Consider the following 19190-nt stretch of genomic DNA (forward strand, 5'->3'; position numbering starts at 1 on the left):
GCTAAAGCCAGAACGGAGCCCAGCCCTCTGCAATACACTATGGGTCTTACCTGTGAGGACACAGAAGGTGGAGATGAAAGGGGAGGCTGGATCAAGGAGGAGGCCAGCAGATGTCAAAGCTGGAGCATAGGTGAGGCTAGCCAGTAGGTCCCATGCTAGCAAGCAGACAGAGACACAAAGGTGGACGAGGTATGACTTGGAAAAAATGAGGGTACTGCTGGGGCATAATGATATCCGCGAGATGCCAATGCAACCCTCTGCCTTGGCCAGGCTGCACCTTATACTCTTCTCATCTCACCAGGAACCAATCCCAGTGATTGTCCTTCCCAGGGCTTCCAGGCAAAGCATATGATTGGCTGTCAATATTTGAAGCCAGCCATGGTAGGAAGGAAGTACTAGCGTCCCTGAGCATAGGTGGTGCTCACAAAATGAGCTAGAAACAGCTTCATTTGTGCTGCCCTCTCCCGTGTTCGTTCTCTCCATCTCCTGTCTGGTCCCTCCAGCTTCCTGCATCTGTCGGCTACCTCCCCAGCTCAGCTCTTCTCCCATTTGGCACAGTGTTCCCATGAACTGATAACCAGTGACACAGTCCCCCTGACCAGCCCACCTTTTGGCGCAGCTCTCAGAGTTTCCCGTGTCTGACCTCCCAGGGAGCCCTCATGCTGGGTCCGTCCAGACACACACCACCCACGACTATGATGAGACCTGAGCCCATGTGACATTGGAAGGGATATTGATTCCTTCTGGTGCTAAGGTGGGCAACAGGTAGAGACCTACCTATGCATGCATATGACCCCGAGCCTTTTCCTGAGAGCTACAGCCTGAGATAGCTGGAAACCCATAGATAGCAGAGCCTCTGCAAGCCACATTCACACCAAGCCCAGGACCTACAGGAACATAGTCTTAAACAGAACAGAGGGGTGGGTGCGGTGGCTCAGGCCTGTAATCCCAGCACTTTGGGAGGCTGAGGCTGGTAGACCTCGGAGTTTGAGACCAGCCTGGTCAACATGGTGAAACCTTGTCTCTACTAAAAATAGAAAAATTAGCTGGGCGTGGTGGTGCACGTCCGTAATCCCAGCTACTAGGGAGGCTGAGGCAGGAGAATCGCTTGAACCCAGGAGGCAGAGGTTGCAGTGAGCCGAGACCGTGCCACTGCACTCCAGCCTGCATGACAGAGGGAGACTCTGTCTCAAAAGCAAAACAAAACAAAAACAGATCAGGGGATGGCATTTAGGGGTGTGGATGCCCTGAAGAACCACCCTGTTCACCAAGCCACAGGGACTAGGCATAGTCCAGGTTTTATACACCCAAATTCTTCCTCTCTTCTGGAATCTTGTAGTTTATAAGAAGGCAATTGGCCTCTTCAGACAACAGTCTGTGAGTTCAGGACTCACGCAGATCTGAAGAATTCTGGAGGTCTTCTACCTCCTCAAACCCTCCCCGCCGTTCCTCAGTGGTGCCTGGAATTCCTTTTTTGAGACGGAGTCTCGCTCTGTCGCCCAGGCTGGAGTGCAGTGGCCGGATCTCAGCTCACTGCAAGCTCCGCCTCCCGGGTTTACGCCATTCTCCTGCCTCAGCCTCCCAAGTAGCTGGGACTACAGGTGCCCGCCACCTCGCCCGGCTAGTTTTTTGTATTTTTTAGTAGAGACGGGGTTTCACCAGGTTAGCCAGGATGGTCTCGATCTCCTGACCTCATGATCCGCCCGTCTCGGCCTCCCAAAGTGCTGGGATTACAGGCTTGAGCCACCGCCCCCGACCTGGAATTCCTTTAAAACAAGGGTGCTCAGCCTCAGCATTACCGACATTCAGGCCCAATCATTCTTTGCTGTGGGGGGCTGTCCTGTGCCATGTAGGAAATTCAGCAGTATCCCTGGCCGCTATCCAGTAGATGCCAGCAGCACCTCCTCACCCAACTATAGCAACCAAAAATGCCTCCGAACATTTCAAATGTCCTCTGGGGAACACAACTGCCTTCAGCTGACAACCACTGCATTGAAGAATTACTCAGGCCGCAACTTCTACGAAAATGCAGACTGCAGAGAGGGGAGCGCCTGCACAGGAATGAACAGCGGCCGTTGATGACTGAGTGTCTGCAAGGGCGGCTCATCTTATGAAGCCAGGGATGGGGTGTTGTTCTGAAGTCAATACAAGGCATGAAAATTGCGTCTGGTCAAAAGTGCCCTTGAAACCTGGTCATCCCTCCACCAGGACATATGGCTGTTTCCTTAGTTGAATACTGATGTGGGTGTGTTTTACTACAACATGGCAGTCACTTTCAGGGCACAACTGCCCATATGAACTATCTACACTGGTGCAGGGGTAACTATTCTGCCAGGGATTCTGATTAAATGAACTAAACTTCATTCAGCCTAACGCTGGCTCCTTACTTTTTTTTTCCTTTGAGATAGGGTCTCGCTCTGTTGCACAGGCTGGAGTGCAATGGCACAACCACAGCTCACCGAAGCCTCCGCCTCCTGGGCTCAAGCGATCCTCCCACCTCAGCCTACCAAGTAGCTGGGACTACAGGCGCATGCCACCATGCCCAGCTAATTTCTGGGCTTTTTGTAGAGACAAGATCTTACTATGTTGCCCAGGCTGGTCTCAAACTCCTGGGCTCAAGCTATCCTCCCACCTCAGCCTCCAAAAGTGCTGGGATTATAGGCATGAGCCACCACGCCCAGCCTCCTTCCTTACATATCTTAATGGTCTCTCCTGTACACAGTGAACTGTGACCTAACTGGATGTGTGAACAGCCTGGAACTGAATCCTACACCAATCGCAGAATTTTAGCCAATCGCAGGCAGCCACCTGTTCAAATCCTGTTCAAATACGGCAAACAAACAATAAGCAGAAACCAATCTGGCTGTTTCTGCACCTGACTTTCGTCTTCTGTGTCTCACTTTCCTTTTTCTGTTTGTAAATATCATCCGACCACGTGGCAGCTTTGGGGCTGCTCTGAATCTATTCTGGTGTAGGGGGCTGCCCAATTCAGGAATCATTCTTTGCTCAATTAAATTCTGTTAAATGCAATCTGCCTTAAGCTTTTCTTTTAACGCTCCCAAATTTCAGGTACTGGGCAGCATTGTCATCGCATTTCCCATATCCACATACCATCTACATAATCATTTAATATTTTTCTTCAAATCAGCCTGTTACAGCCTTTAATGTATGTACTTGAAATGAAATCTTTAAATTATTTCCACAAGTGGAAAGCTACTATTGTTTTCCACTAATAGAGGGTACCATAACAATAGGGAAAATGGGAAAAATAAGTTAATAATTCTTTTTTTTTTTTTTTTTTTTTTTTGAGATGGAGACTCACTCTGTGGCCCAGGCTGGAGTGCAGTGGCACGATCTCCACTCATTGCAACCTCCACCTCCCAGGTTCAAGTCATTCTCCTGCCTCAGCCTCCCGAGTAGCTGGAACTACATCCATGTGCCACCATGCCCAGCTAATTTTTGTATTTTTAGTAGAGATGGTGTTTCACCATGTTGGCCAGGCTTATCTGGAACTCCTGACCTCAGGTAATCTGCCTGCCTCGGCTTCCCAAAGTTCTGGGACTACAGATGTGAGCCACCATGCCTAGCTGGAAAAAGAAGTTAATAATTTTCTCTAGGTTCTATTGCTTTCCAAAGCTTCTAAGCCTGAGGCCTGATGCCTTTGCTAGAAAGGTAGATGGGCAAAGGAAGGACAGGTGTTAAAGAGAGGTCGGCATCATGATGAGTCTTGCTCTGTGACACCATCAGAAAAGACAGAGACTTTCTCCCCGGGATGCAGTGGTGTTTTATGAGGAGGGTAGCACAGGGCCAGACTGCCAGCTCCACTTCCCCAGGGCTGGGTCAGTTTTAGAAATCAGCCGTCAGTAGCTTGGCTGCAGGCTCCACCGCTGGAAGGAATCGGCTGCAAAGCACAAAAGCATTTCCCATTGCACAATGGGTTCCAGACCTCCTTGGACAAACAGAGGAATTGGCAGTAGGCACACAGGGCCTCAGATCACCAGCAGGGGCCCTCACCCCTCAGACGCCAGACCTTCCTGCCCAGGCCTTCCTGGGAAGGGGTGGTTTTGCTGATGCTAATAATGGCTGCTTGGGAGTCAAAACCCCAAAGAAACTTCAGAATGAAACCAAAGCCCTTCAAGGTTAAAATTCATAGCCCTTCTCTGTTCTGTTCAAACTCTTCCTATGCCTGGATGTTCTGTTTATCTGCCTCTCTGAATTTCCTCTGATATATAAAGCAGAGTGCACAAATACAGGGCTACAGGATCAAGTAAATAATGCAAATGAGGGAAGTGTGCTGTAATAGGGAGTGGTGGGGCCTGAGGCTAATTGGAGCACCTGACCCCAAAGAGCGGCAGCAGCCACTCACCCCTTACCCACTGTTCCTTGCAGAAACATGGGCTGTGAATTGCTAGAGCTACTAATTTTTCAAGAGATGCTGGAAATCCGAAAAATTTTTATGTGAAATCCCCATTTTATACCAAATATTTTTTGAACTCTGTGAGAGTGCGTACAAATATGTGTACATGAGGGTTCACAGCAGCTCTATTTGTAACAGCCCTACATGGAAACAACCCAAATGCTTATCAACAGGTGAGGCCACGTGTGGTGGCTCACACCTGCAATCCCAGCACTTCGAGAGGCCGAGGCCGGTGGATCACCTGAAGACCAGCCTGGCCAACATGGTGAAACCCCATCTCTACTAAATATACAAAAAAAATTAGCTGGGCAAGGTAGTGTACACCTGCAATCCCAGCTACTTGGAAGCCTGAGGCAGGAGAAATGCTTGAACCTGGCAGGCGGAGGTTGCAGTGAGCCGAGATCGTGCCACTGCACTCCAGCCTGGGCAACAAAGAGGGACCCTGTCTCCAAAAAAAAAATTATAAAAGGAAGATTTGTTAAAAGAGGTAAGGAAGGCATTCTAGCACCTTTGAGATGGTCAGAAGCAATGAGGAAGGAATAATCTTCTCATTGTATGATTCAATGATATTAATGCTACATCCATGTAACACATCTAATATTTCACCCGCCAGGATCTAGTTCCCACGTCAGAATAAGCACTTTCTCCATAGAAGGATCCCTGACCCCACACATCCTACCCCCAGAAGCCATATTTGTGCATCTTTTCCCCCCACACATTAAGAGTTCCCCCACTCAAATGCACATTCACATGGGTAATTGCATGTAAGTGAGGGGTTGTTTTTCTGGAAGTTTCCAGGGCTCTGAGTCTCAGAGGAATCAGCACTTAAAGGCAGCAACCCACTCTGTGGCCACCAACTTCTTTAGTCCAGAGAAGTCACCAGCTCCTCTGCTAGCAGTGGTCAGCATGATACAGTGATGCCTGGAGCCTCAAATTGCAAGGATGAGGCCCCAGGGCAAGTTAGGAGGCTTGGGGTGTGGCCGATGTGACAGAACTCTAGGATCCCAGTGAACAGATGAGGCTGTCTGCACAGCCCCAAACCACTGTCTGCATGTGGAGCCATGTAGATCTGGCCTTACAAGGTGGATTCCTATGACCACTTGGGAAATAACTGCCTTGCAGCACAGGTACAGATGGGCACTTGGAATTTTCCAGGAATGCCTTTTGACAAGGAGAATCAGGCTGAGCTCGACTAATAACAGTTACTTTTTTAAAGACAGCATTTCAGGCCAGGTACGGTGGCTCAAGCCTGTAATTTCAGCACTTTGGGAGGCCAAGGCGGGTGGATCACCCAGGATCAGGAATTTGAGACCAGCCTGGTCAACATGGTGAAACCTCGTCTCTACTAAAAATACAAAAATTAGCTGGGATTGGTGGCGGGCACCCAGCTACTCAGGAGGCTGAGGCGGGAGAATTGCTTGAACCTGGAAAGCAGAGGTTGCAGTAAGCCAAGATCTTGTCACTGCACTCCAGCCTGCGGGACGGAGTGAGACTCCGTCTCAAAAAAAGAAGAGAGCATTTCAAATCTTCCAGCCAAAGTAAACTGTTGAAAGGTGAAATGGTTGCTATATATTTATCTTCATTGAGTCAAATTCCTGTATGATTTTAGAAAAACACCATGTGAAATTCACCAACCAGAAGACAAATCCTTGCTCAGGAAAATGTCAATAGCATAGGGTTGGAGTTTGGCTCATTTCAGACGGGTGCCAGCTTATTTGCAGAACAGCTGGTGATTAAATTATGACTATTAATAAAAATCCATGAGGTTGCAAAAACCCTCTGGTCTGCAGTGTGAGGTTGTTAGTAACAACTCAAAACTTCCCTGGAGGAATTTTTATTTTTATTTATTTATTTCAACTTATTTTAATTTTAATTTTTAGAGACAAAGTCTTGCTCTGTCACCCAGGCTGGAGTGCAGTGCTGTGATCATAGCTCACTACAGCACCAAACTCCTGGACTCAAGGGATCCTCACTAGAGAAATTTTGAAAGGGAAAAGGTTTTGCTCTCTCCACCTCCACTCAAAAGATCCTTTCTCTCTCCATCAATACTTGAATTAATACTTACAGTTACCTTTTACTGACTGTTGATCATTTGTCAAGCACTGTTTTAAGAGCTCCAGAGATTAATTCATTAATACAGTAATGTTACCATGTAGAAATTCTTATCCCTGTTTCACAGGTGAGAAACCAGGCACCAAGAGCCAACCAAAAGAGCCTTCCCAAGTCATCCCCAGACCACAAACTTCAGGAAATGAAACATGACAATGAACTACATTTGATCCACCGTATGAGATGCCTCATTAAAAGAAAATGCACAAGAGCCAAAAGACGGACACCACCAGGTGTCCATAAATGGATGAATGGATAAAGAAAATGTGGTATAGACAACGGAATATTATTCTGACTTGAAAAGGAAGGAAATTCTGACACATGCTACAACATGGATGAGCCTTGAAAACATTATGTCAAGTGAAATTAATCAGTCACAGAAGGACAACTACTGTATAATTCCACTTATATGAGGTCCATAGAAGAGTCAAATTCTCAGAGACAGAAAGTAGAATGGAGGTTATTCGTATTCATCTGTTCTCATGTTGCTAATAAAGACATACCCAAGACTGGGATATTTATAAAGAAAAAGAGATCTAATGGACTCACAGTTCCATATGGCTAGGAAGGCCTCACAATCATGATGGAAGGCAGGGGAGGAGCAAAGGCACGTCTAACATGGCAGCAGGCAAAAGAGAATGTGCAGGGGAACTCCCTTTTGTAGAACCACCAGGTCTCACGAGACTTATTCACTATCACAAGAACCGCATAGGAAAAACCTGCCCCCATGATTCAATTACCTCCTACCGGGTCCCTTCCGCTGACACATGGGGTTTATGGGAGCTACAATTCAAGATGAGATTTGGGTGGAAACACAACCAAACCATATCACCATGGATATGTGGGGAGATGGAAAAGCGGAGGGAGTGTTTAAAGGGTGCAGAGTTTCAGTTTGGGAAGATGGGAAAGTTCTGGATATGGATGGTGGTGATGGATGCACAATGTGTGAATGTACTTAATGCCACAGAACTGTACACTTAAGAGTGGTTAAAATGCTAAGTTTTATGTTATGTGTATTTTACCAAAAAAAAAATGGATTTTTGCATGAAAAAAGAAAAAGAGACATTAAAAGCATTCATTCATGCATGCTTCATTCTTTAAAAAAAAACCTCAATAAAAAACTCAACATTGCAGGCTGGACACGGTGGCTCACACCTGCAATTCCAGCACTTTGGGAGGCAGAGGCAGGCGGATCACTTGAGCCCAGGGGACTTGAGCCTGGAAGTTCAAGACCAGCCTGGGCAATATGGCAAAACCCTGTCTCTACAAAAAATACAAAAATTAGCTGGGGCGTGGTGGGGGTGCCGGGTGCCTGTAATCCCAGCTACTCAGGAGGCTGAGGCAGGAGAATCGCTTGAACCAGGGAAACAAAGGTTGCAGTTAGCTGACATTGAGCCACTGCACTCCGGCCTGGGCTACAGAGCGAGACTGTCTCAAAAAACCACCTCAACATTGTAGATTCCTTCCATTCATTGCACAAAGATGTAAGGAGTACCAGGCAGTTACTAAGCAGTAGGGGGACAAGATTAAATCAGGAGCAGTGCTCTGAAGACATATTGGCAAGTAAATAAACTAGTACAGTAAGATCATGGCCACTAGCACAGACATGATGCCTACTACGTGCCCTCACTCCTTCAGGTGTTATATCTGCATTAACTCAAATAATCCTCACGGCAGTCATTTTGGGTTTTGTTTTTTTTTTTTTTTTTTTTTTTTTTTTTGAGACAAGGTCTTGCTCTGTCGTCCAGGTTCAATGGAGTGCAGTGGTGCAATCACAACTCACTGCAACCTCCACCTCCCAGGCTCAAGCGATCCTCCTTGCCTCAGCCTCCTGTGACAGTCATTCTTATCCTCATTCTACAAACAAGGAGACTCAGGCTCAGAGAAGTTAAGAAAGTTGTCCAAGGTTATAGAGGATTCACCACACCCCTGCAGTGTGGCTCAGGGTCAGTGGTTCCAGCCAAAAGGTGTGAGACGGAAGAAGCAACAAAACACACAGTCTCAGAACGCAGTGACCACCCAGAGACAGTGCGTGCAATTAGGCCGTGGAGTATAGGAAGGATTCCTGGAGGAAGAGACTTCTGAGCTAAGTTCCAGAGCAGGGGTTGTCAAAACTACAACCTGTGGACCAAATCCGGCCCACTGCCTAGTTCTGTGAAGTTTTATTGGAACACAGCCACGATCATTTGTGTACAGATTGTCCATAGCTGCTTTTGCAGTGTAGACGCAGAAACCATATGGCCTGCAAAGCTGAAAACGGTTATCATCTAGCCCTTGACAGAAGAAGTTTGCCAACCCTGTTCTAGAGAATTAATAGGAAAATAGTTCATGAAAGATAAAGGGAAGGTGCACAAGCCAACTCGATGCCAACTTTGCCTTCTCCAGATATCTTACCCTCTTCCAGTCCTTCTTCCACTTGATGTCACCACCACAGCACAGGCAGCCTTCCCCACTCCCTGGGCCTCTTCCAGAGCCTCCTAACCAACCACTCTGTCCATTCTTTTTTTTTTTTTTTTGAGACAGAGTCTCACTCTGTCGCCCAGGCTGGAGTGCAGTGGCAAGATCTCAGCTCATTGCAACCTCTGCCTCCTGGGTTCAAATGATTCTCCTGCCTCAGCCTCCCGAGTAGCTGGAATTACAGGTGCCTGCCACTAGCCCAGCTGATTTTTTGTATTTTTAGTAGAGACGGGGTTTCACTATGTTGGCCAGACTGGTCTCTAACTCCTGACCTCAAGTGATCCTCCTGCCTCTGCCTTCCAAAGTGCTGGGATTATAGGTGTGAACCACCACGCCCGGCCCCTGCATCCATTCTTAACTGCCGCATCCCTTCTGCCACCCAGGCAGAAAAGAAATCAACAAAAGCACAAGCTTGGACCCAAACACTGTCCGCTTAAAACCTTCAAAGGCTCCCCATTGTTCTTAGGTGAGAATCCAAACCCTTCACGAGGCCTACCCAGACCCGCCTGCCCCTTCTTCCAGCTTCGTCCCGGACGCATCCTTTCCCTTGCTGCTCTCTCTGGCATCCTCTTCCCACCAATTTTTGGCCACTCAACTCCTGTTACTCTGTTCTGGGTGGCAATGTCCCCTGCTTCTCTGCTCTACCCAGTGTGGGTCCCACGAGAATCTCTGGCCCACCCACCCTTGCTCCCTCCCTATAAAAATGTTGGGATGATTTCATGGAAACTCCTGTTTCGAGGCCAGGCACGGTGGCTCACTTCTGTAATCCTAACACTTTGACAGGCCGAAGTGTGAGGACTGCTTGAGCCCAGGAGTTTGAGACCAGCCTAAGCAACATAGCAAAACGCTGTCTCTACAAAAAACTAAAAAACTTAGCCAGGCGTGGTCGCATGCACATGTAGTCTCAGCTGCTTGGGAGGCTGAGGCGGGAGGATCGCTTGAGTCCAGGAGTTCAAGGCTGCAGTAAGCCGTGATAGTGCCACTGCACTCCAGCCTGGGCAACAGAGCAAGATCATCTCAGAAAAAAAAAAAAAAAAAAGAGAGAGAGAGAGACAGAGAGAGAGAAGAAAAGAAAAATAAACTTTATTTATTTTTTGTCTCTTCTGGAGTACCAGACTAAAGGGAGGCAGATGTAGGTGGGCTGAAGCTACCACTATAGTTTCCATCAAACCTTGCCTGCAGCCCACGAATCCCCCCAAAGATACAGACACAAGAAAAAAGGGCACAGTTTTGTTTTTGTTTTTGTTTGAGACAGGGCATCACTCTGTCACTGAGGCTGGAGTGCAGTGGTGTGATCTTGGCTGACTGCAACCTCTGCCTCCCAAGTTCAAGCGATTCTCCCACCTCAGCCTCCCCAAGTAGCTGGGATTACAGGCATGCACCACCACACCTGGCTAATTTTTTGTATTTTTAGTAGAAACAGGATTTCACCATGTTGGCCAGGCTGGTCTCAAATTCCTGGCCTCAAGTGATCTGCCCACCTCAGCCTCCCAAAGTGCTGGGGTTACAGGCGTGAGCCACTGTGCTTGGCCTTAAAAAGGTGTACTGTTCTGCAAATACAAATTCAAGGCAAGTTCCCTCTGACCTGACTATCATCCAGGTTCTTTCTGTGTATATAAATTTCACAACCACCACTGTTCTTCCAGGAGAATGTCAAATCCCCAGAGGCCAGGGCCCATGTTTATACGGCTCTTCATTTTATTCCTAGTGCCTAGCGCAGCATCTGGCACCCAGTGGGAATCTAAATTTGCATTGAGCAGGGAATATAGATTCCATCCAAAGAGGACTCCAAGAGCCAACCCGGAGGTGTGAAACAACATGATGCAAAATGCCTAAAGGGCAAGCTGGTGTGGGCAAAGCGGGCTGACGACAGAATCGGGCAGTGCTGCAGACTCCTCAGATCCAAAAAGCACCCCATCCCTCAGCAGGAAATCCCTTTAGACTATTAGGGTTCTGTTAAGGCCTTTGGAAGTCAAAGGTTACACTTCCAAAGATGCTGCTGTGGGCGGAGAAGATGTGTCGGAGTGACAGAGACAATGGGCTGCAGAGCATGACAGGTTCTCTGCACCTGTCATGCTCAGCTACATGGGTCTTAGATGGAGAATAAGGGGTCCTGGGAGCGTCACAGCCTCTTGGGGACAGCCAGGCCAAGTTCCAGGCTCCATCCTCCAGTGAGCAAGAGAGGATGGACCCTGGATGCTTAAATCCCCCCAGGAAGCTCAGCCCTTGGCTGCTTTTAGAAAGAACAAGACCACAGACCTTGGGGAGGGAGGGTACTGGTTTGGTACCAGGGGCAGGGCCATCTTGGCCCAGAAAACGCTCAGATTCATGGGAGGAGGATGAGGGCTTGGCAGAGAAGGCAGGGGTAGTGGGAGGATCTGCTCACCTTCGCCAGCTGTGTCTGCAGCTTATTCTTCACGTCCGTCACCTCGGAGATGCGGGCGTTGAAGGCCAGGTTGGTGTCTGTGAACTGCCTCCACATCTGATCTGACAAGGTCTCAAAGAGGTGCTCCGCCTCCTCCCGCAGCCGGATGGAGTCGGCCCGCATGTTCTGAGAGTGCCTGATGTTGTCGTTACTGAACTTCGCCCAGGTCTCGGGTACGGAGATCCTGCAAAGGCACAGGGGCGAGTTGCCGCAGTCCTGGGAGACCTCGGAATCTGCGGCTTCTCAGCCTTGGCAGTCTTGGCCTCTGGATCGGGATTATTCTCTCTCCTGTGCATTGTGGGATGTTTAGCAGCATCCCTGGCCTCTACCTACTAGATGCCAGTAGCTCCCGGACCACCTCGTTGTGACAGCCAAAAAATGACTCCAGACATTGCCAAGGCACCCTCCTGGGGGAGGGCGCAGTCACCCCTTGCTGAGAACCACTGTCCTGATCCAATACCCTCATTTTACAGGGGAGGCAAGAGAACCCTAAAGAGAGCAGCTGGTTGGCAGAAGGGCACTCGGTGAGTGGGTCAAAGAGAGGGGCTCCCTCAGAGAGCTCTTTTCCCTAACACCCACACCACCGCCACCAGAAACACAGCATGGACAAGCCAAGGCTGGCATTGGGCACAGAGGGGGTTCAGGGACCCTCCAACTCTGCGATGAGAATGTGGCCACGCTACTTTCACTGCCGTTCATTCATGGAATATCTCTTCAACTTCTACCACATGCCACGCATTGTTCCAGGCACTTAGGAGAGAGCCATGAACACGAACAGCAACATCCATGTCCTTGTGGCAGTTAATTGCCAGAGAAGGAAGATTGACAGTGAACGAGGAGAGAGTTACACATTGTGTTATGTGCTGGGAAGGGATTTAGAAACTGGAGGGCTGGGCCAGCCACGCCTCTAATCCCAGCACCCTGGGAGGCCGAGGAAGGCAGATCAGTTGAGCCCAGGAGTTCAAGACCAGCCTGGTCAATATGGTGAAACCCCCATCTCTAAAAAATGCCAAAAAGAAGTACCTACGTGTGGTGGTACATGCTTGTGGTCCCAGCTACTTGGGAGGCTGAGGTGGGAGAATCGCTTGAGCCCAGGAGTTCGGGTTTGCAGTGAGCCATGATTGCACCACTGCACTCCAGCCTGGGCAACATAACAAGACCCTGTCTCAAAAGCAGCAGCAGCAGCAGCAGGAGGATGAAAGAGACAAATGGAGTGGTGTCATTATGTGTTGTTCAGGGTTATAAACGGGAATAGATGAAAACTCGGAAGGGTGTTGAGATGGTCAGGGATTAGAAAATGCATGAAGTGCTGAATGTGGTGGCTCATGGCTGTAATCCCAGCACTTTGGCAGCCCAAGGCGGGAGGACCATTTGAGGTCAGGAGTTCGAGACCAGCTTGGCCGACATGGTGAAATCCCATCCCTACTAAAAATACGAAAATTAGCTGGGTGTGGTGGCACGTGCCTGTAATCCCAGCTACTTGGAAGGCTGAGGCAGGAGAATCGCTTGAACTGGAAGTCAGAGACTGCAGTGAGCCAAGATCACATTGCTGCACTCCAGCATGGACAACAGAGTAAGACCCTAGCCCCACCACCAAAAAATAAAAAGAAACTGCATGAAGTCATCACTATCCCAGCTGTAACAGGCAAGAGAAAAGGAAGCAGTAGGTGTTATAAGAGCCCCAGAAGAGAAGGAACCATGGTCGACCACAGTGTCTGAGAGGGAGACAGCAGGGGAAGAAATTGCAGCCTCTCCCCTCCCACACTCTGTCTTCTGCTGGTGCCCCTCCTCCTGGCTGACCCATCTGGAAATCAAAGGACAGAGAGCCCAGGAGAGGAGGTCTGCAGAGGAGAGTCTGTTGTGCAGGACACACAGTGTGGCAACTGGAGAATGGATCTGGGGAGATCAATGGACAGGGACACAGGCTACATTAGCAAAGGCAGGCAGGGAAGGCTTCTTGGAGGTGGTGACACATGAGCAACTCCTCAGTAAAGTTCTTCCTTGCAGAGCACATAAATCCCTGCAACAAGCAACCAATGGACCATGTGGGGTTTTCTCATCTGGCAAGGCTTTGAGGAAGGGCATGCATGTCTTTGAGTTGGCTTCAGGTCCTGGATAAACCAGACTAGGTAATTTCTCAAGGTCTTTTCTAGTCCAGGAAATCTCCAGTTCTTAAATAAAGCAGATTTTTATACTCAGGCAACAGGAATTGAACTCACATTTCTGAAATAAAACTCTTTTCAGACTTTATTTTTTCTTTCTTTTTTTTTTGAGACGCAGTCTCCCTCTGTTGCCAGGCTGGAGTGCAGTGGCAGGATCTCGGCTCACTGCAACCTGACTTCCAAGTTCAAGCAATTCTCCTGCCTCAGCCTCCCAAGTAGCTGGGACTATAGGTGAGCACCATCACATCTGGTTAATTTTTGTATTTTTAGTAGAGATGGGTTTTTACCATGTTGGCGAGGATGGTCTGGATCTCTTGACCTCATGGTTCACCCACCTCGGGCTCCCAAAGTGCTGTAATTATGGGCGTGAGTCACCACACCCGGCTTCTTTTCAGACATTTTAAAGCACACTTAGGTTGCATGGTGCACAGAAAGTTTTTAAAATCATATAGTGTGTGTGATTGTTTTGCCTGGCTTTTGTAGGAGTTAAAAATCAAGCAACAAACAGGCATCTCGGGCTTCTGGAGACAGGAGTGGCACTATGTCAGGTTCAGAGCTTTCAACTAACCAAGACCTGAGGCTCAGAGAGTGAAGCATCTTGTTCAAGAACACACAACAACACCCCATCCCAGAACACCGAGGAAAGAGGAGACGATAAGGACAGCAGAGAGAAACACGCAGATTTACTTTGAGTGTCTCTGTTGCCTCTGAATGGGGGCACACTGTCAATGTCATGAACAGTAACCTCTAAGCCCTTGTCCTCCCCTGCAGCAGACAGCTGAGCTCCCCAGAGAAAATAACCCACTTAATAACATTCTCCCTGGGGAGGAATTTGCCAAAGACAGTCTGCCTCCTCAGCAGGCAGTGTGCCTCAGTAGGGGGAAGTGCTTTCTGGAGTCTATGTCCACTAAAGATGGAGAGGACAGCTGGCCTTGCTGGAGAGGCAGGAAGGCACCATTGGTAAAACACACAGGCTCAGTGTTCAGTGCAGATTCAGAATCACGGCTCTGTCATTTGCTGTGTGAGCTTGAGCCAATCGATTCACCTCTCTGAGCCTTAGTTTCCTCATTGTAAAATGGAGATAATGGTACCAACCCCAGGGTTGCTGAGTGTTTAAATGTGAAGTCCTTATCATGGCACTGGACAGAGTAGGCGCCCGAAAAATATTTATTATTCATGAGATGTTGCACATGAAGCTGACAGCACAATGTCTAGCACATAGCAGACACCAGGTAAAAGGTGTCTCTTCCTGGCCAACATGGTGAAACCCCGTTCCGACTAAAAATATAAAAATTAGCTGGGCCTGGTGGCACGTGCCTGCAGTCCCAGCTACTTGGGAGGCTGAGGTAGCAGAATCACTTGAACCTGGGAGGCAGAGTTTGCAGTGAGCTGAGATTGTGCCACTGCACTCTGGCCTAGTGACAGAGCGAGACTCTGTCTAAAAAAACAAGGTGTCTACTGCCATCATCATCATCATCACTCTTAATCCAGAAAATAGAGATACTGCAATTCAGACAGTCACCAAACATCCTCTTTCATCTGCCCAGACATAGCCCTGCTTTAAGAAAACCCCAAGGCTGGGTGTGGTGGCTCACACCTGTAATCCCAGCACTCTGGGAGGTCAAGGCCTAAGGATCACCTGAGGTCAGGAGCTTGAGACCAGCCTGACCAACATGCACAAACCCCATCTCTACTAAAAATACAAAAAAATTAGCTGGATGTGGTGGCACAAGCCTGTAATCCCAGCTACTTGGGAGGCTGAGGCAGGAGAATCGCTTGAACCCGAGAGGTGGAGGTTGTGGTGAGCCGACATCGCACCATTGCACTCCAGCCTGGGCAACAAGAGCAAACTCTGTCTTGAATAAATAAATAAATAAGAAAACCACAAATACAAAGCCTCAAGCTAGCACATCTGGGGAGCAATTAGTTGCCACAAACAGCAGCTCTCTTCTGCAGATGGAGTCTCTAGATGGGGGACTTCCAGTAGCAGGTCCCTCCTGGGTGCAGAAATTGGAGGCTCCGGGGCTGCCAGCTTTCTGGAGAGGAATCTGGGAAGAGAGACTCTCTGGACTCCCTGTGCAGATGAGGGGGGCCAAGCCCCCAAAGTCCTGCTCACCTTTCCAGTGCCATGGGGGACAGCACCTTGTCAGGAAGAGGAGGAAAGTCCCCAGGAGTTGTCATTACCGGAAGTCCCAAAGGGTCACCTCAGCACTTCCACATTTGTAAGATCCAGAAAGCGACCCCAGGCTTGGGCCAAGGAGACTGCCAAGGAATACCGACCTTCTCACTCCCCTTCCACCCTTCCTGTGGTTCTTCTTTCCCTCCCTTCCTCCTTTCACTCATTCTTTCATTCCATAAAAATTTATTGCATACCAACATGTGCCAAGCACAATTCTATGTACTAGAGATTTTTTTTTTTAACAGAAGAAGGCGGAACTAAGATAGACCCCACCTTCTTCCTCATCCTAAGCATCTCTCAGACCTCAGACTACCAAGTGGGAATCATGCTTTCATTCTGCATAAAATCTCACAATTCTGTGATATGCCCACGATCATGACAGGCTCACAGAAGGCACCACCTCGTAGCTGCTGTGACGAGAAAATGAGGTCACACAGTAAGCACTCGATAAATGTTGGCTGTTATTATTCTATACGAGGCTCTGTGCTTAAAACTTCATATACCCACATTTTTCATACTCATAGCAGCCCTGGGAAGTGGGTACTAATTTTCTCCCAGTGGTATAGATTCAGAAATGGCCCAAAGAAATGAAGTGACTTGCTCAGTGTTAGTGTAGAGGCTGGGATTTGAAGACAGGCAACCTGGCTCCAGATTCCACTCTCTCTCTCTCTCTCTCTCTCTCTCTGGCTGGTCTGGAAAACTCCTGGAACTTCTGGCCTCTAGCAATTCTCCAGCCTCGGCCTCCCAAAGGGCTGTGATTACAGGGGTAAGCCACCACACCTGGCCAGGCAAGAATTCACTCTCTTAAACCACTATCGGCACCAGCTGACCCCAGGTGGCCTCCCTGCCAAGCTTGTCACTTCTTTGGGAATTTCTTTTTTGGTGAAACTGCTGAGCGGCAGTGGCTGTGCGACCCTCAGTAAGCCAATGGCATGCTCTCTCGAAATTTGGATCTTGAACAGTGGGGCAAGGATGGAAAGATGAAGGCACTCTGACCACACAGCTCCCCCTGCCAGGACCTTTCTCTTCAGCCTTCCCCTTGAGTTCGTGGCTCCCCCATAACCCCTCCGGTAAATTCCATTTTGTCTTAAGTTAACCCAACTTGGATTCTGCCGCCTGCACTGGAGGATCCCCGTTCGACCACACTACTTCCCACTTAACTGGCGCACGATGCCCTTTCACCATTCGTTGGCAGGAGCAGAAGCCCTCACTCCAGTTGGACACGCCAGGGATGGGGAGGGGGTGGCTAATACTTACGTGCCATCAATTTTCTCCATGCCGTGGAAGAAGCTGATGCAGTCTGACGTATTTCTCAGGTTAAAGCACCTCTCATCGATGCACTGCGCTGAGCTTTTGTCCTCGAGGTCCCTCTCCAGGGCGTGCTGAGCATCTCGGTTATCCCTGCAGGGACGGAGGAGTCATTCCTGGACTGTGCACCTGCCCAGAATTCCCAGCCTGGGCCACACAGCAGGTGTGTGTTACAAGCCCTGGTCCCCCAGGAAGCCTCCCAGTAGCTTCTCAGTCCTCTTCCCACCTCAATGCCCCACCACATACCCACAGGCTCCCCCCAATCCAAACAGATTTGCCCTTTATTCTTTTTTTTTTTTTTTTCCAGAGTCTCACTCTGTCAACTGGGTTGGAGTGCAGTGGTGCAGTCGTGGTTTAATGCAGCCTTGAGCTCCCAGGCTCAAGCACTCTTCCCACCTCAGTCTCCTGAGTAGCTGGGACTACAGGCATGCAGCCACCAGCCCGATTAACTTTTTGTATATTTTGTAGACACGGTCTTGCTGTGTTGTGCAGGCTGGTCTTGAACTCCTAGGCTCAAGTGATCCTCCTGCCTCAGTTTCCCAAAGTGTTGAGATTACAGATGTAAGCCACCACACCTGGCCCCTGTTGTCCTTTAGAAGGAGGACGGTAAGCATTTACTGTAAAGGGTTGCATGATAAATATTTTAGGCTTTGTGGGTCATATGGTCTCTGTTGCAACTACTGAACTGTGCACGAAAGCAATCACAGATATGTAAAAATGGTTGTGGCTTCATCTCAATAAAACTTTATTTACAAAAACAGATGTGGGCCAGATTTGTTCCTCCAGCTGTAGCTTGCTGACCTAATTTAGAAGATATCAACCCATACTTTGGACAAAGTCTGATGCAAGTCAAATCACTTCGTAAATCCATCATTGTGTCTGACCCTATGCTGGGCACCAAGGGATGACACATGAATAAGACGACACAGTCACTGCCTTCAAATTGCTCAAAGATTTGTGTGAACAAATACTATATATATACATATATATGTGTGTATATATGTGTGTGTATATACACACACACACACACACATATACACACAGAACAGAATGGTAAGGGCATTGTGCAGGTTTGAAAATACAAAATAACACAGAGGAGGAAACCGTTAATTGAGGATGAGAGGGTGGTCAGGGAGGGCTTTCCAAGGAGGTGTCTGAGCAGGGTTTTCACAATACATTGGAGTAGACATTATGGGGGAATTGCTGCTGGGGGAATGAGAATTGCAAGCCAAGAACATCACACGTGCCAACGCAGAGAAGCTAGAAACACCAGATGTTTAGGGACCTTGGGATCAGGAACTGGGCGGAGTCAGGGGCTAGGTTAGGACAGGGATTAGGTGGGGTCAGGGACTAGGTGGAGTCAGGGACTGGGTGAAGACAGGGATTGGGTGGGTTCAGGGACTGGGCGGGGTCGGGGGCTAGGTGAAGCCAGGAATTGGGTAGGGTTGGGGCTAGGCGGGGTCAGAGACTGGGCAGAGGTAAAGAGAGGACAATGGATCAGGGCCAGGGCTTAAGCCAGGAGGACTGGTTGATATCTTGGCTAAGAAACTTAGACTTAAAGATTACTGCCAAATTCCAGACATTTGAGAACCACTTCCATGATTCTTGTCAAATACCAAACTCTACTTATTTTTCCTTTTTAAAATCACTTTTATTTAATTAATTAATTTTTTTGAGACGGAGTTTCCCTCTTGTCGCTTAGGCTGGAGTGCAGTGGCAGGATCTCAGCTCACTGCAACCTCCGCCTCCTGGGTTCAAGGGATTCTCCCACCTCAGTCTCCCTAGTAGCTGGGATTACAGGCACCCGCCACCACTTCTGGCTGATTTTTGTATTTTTTTAGTAGAGACGGGGTTTCATCATGTTGGCCAAGTTGGTCTTGAACTCCTGACCTCAGGCGATCCGCCCGCCTTGGCCTCCCAAAGTGTTGGGATTATAGGCATGAGCCACTGCCTTCGGCCTAAAATCACTTTTAAAATGTAAATAAACGCATGATAAAAGGAAATTTTACATCCCTGTCTTTAAAGAAAAACCCATCACCCTTTCCACTGATAGAAGATCACCTCAGACCTAAATATTAATACTAAGTAGGCACTCACTAAATATTAATAAATATTAATACTAACTAGGCACTC

At 48.5% G+C, this 19190-nt stretch overlaps 1 protein-coding gene across 1 annotated transcript in view; it reads right to left on the reverse strand.

Moving 5' to 3' along the window:
• Positions 1-19190, reverse strand: part of TEKT5 (tektin 5) — a 65934-nt gene that overhangs the window by 36517 nt on the left and 10227 nt on the right. The window contains exons 4-5 of the mRNA XM_023231138.1: positions 17007-17150; positions 11370-11592 (exon numbers count right to left, since the gene is read on the reverse strand). Coding sequence (XP_023086906.1) covers positions 11370-11592; positions 17007-17150 — 367 coding nt within the window. The remainder of the gene's footprint in view (positions 1-11369; positions 11593-17006; positions 17151-19190) is intronic.

Source organism: Piliocolobus tephrosceles, chromosome 17 (assembly GCF_002776525.5).
Source record: "Piliocolobus tephrosceles isolate RC106 chromosome 17, ASM277652v3, whole genome shotgun sequence".
Taxonomy (NCBI): domain Eukaryota; kingdom Metazoa; phylum Chordata; class Mammalia; order Primates; family Cercopithecidae; genus Piliocolobus; species Piliocolobus tephrosceles.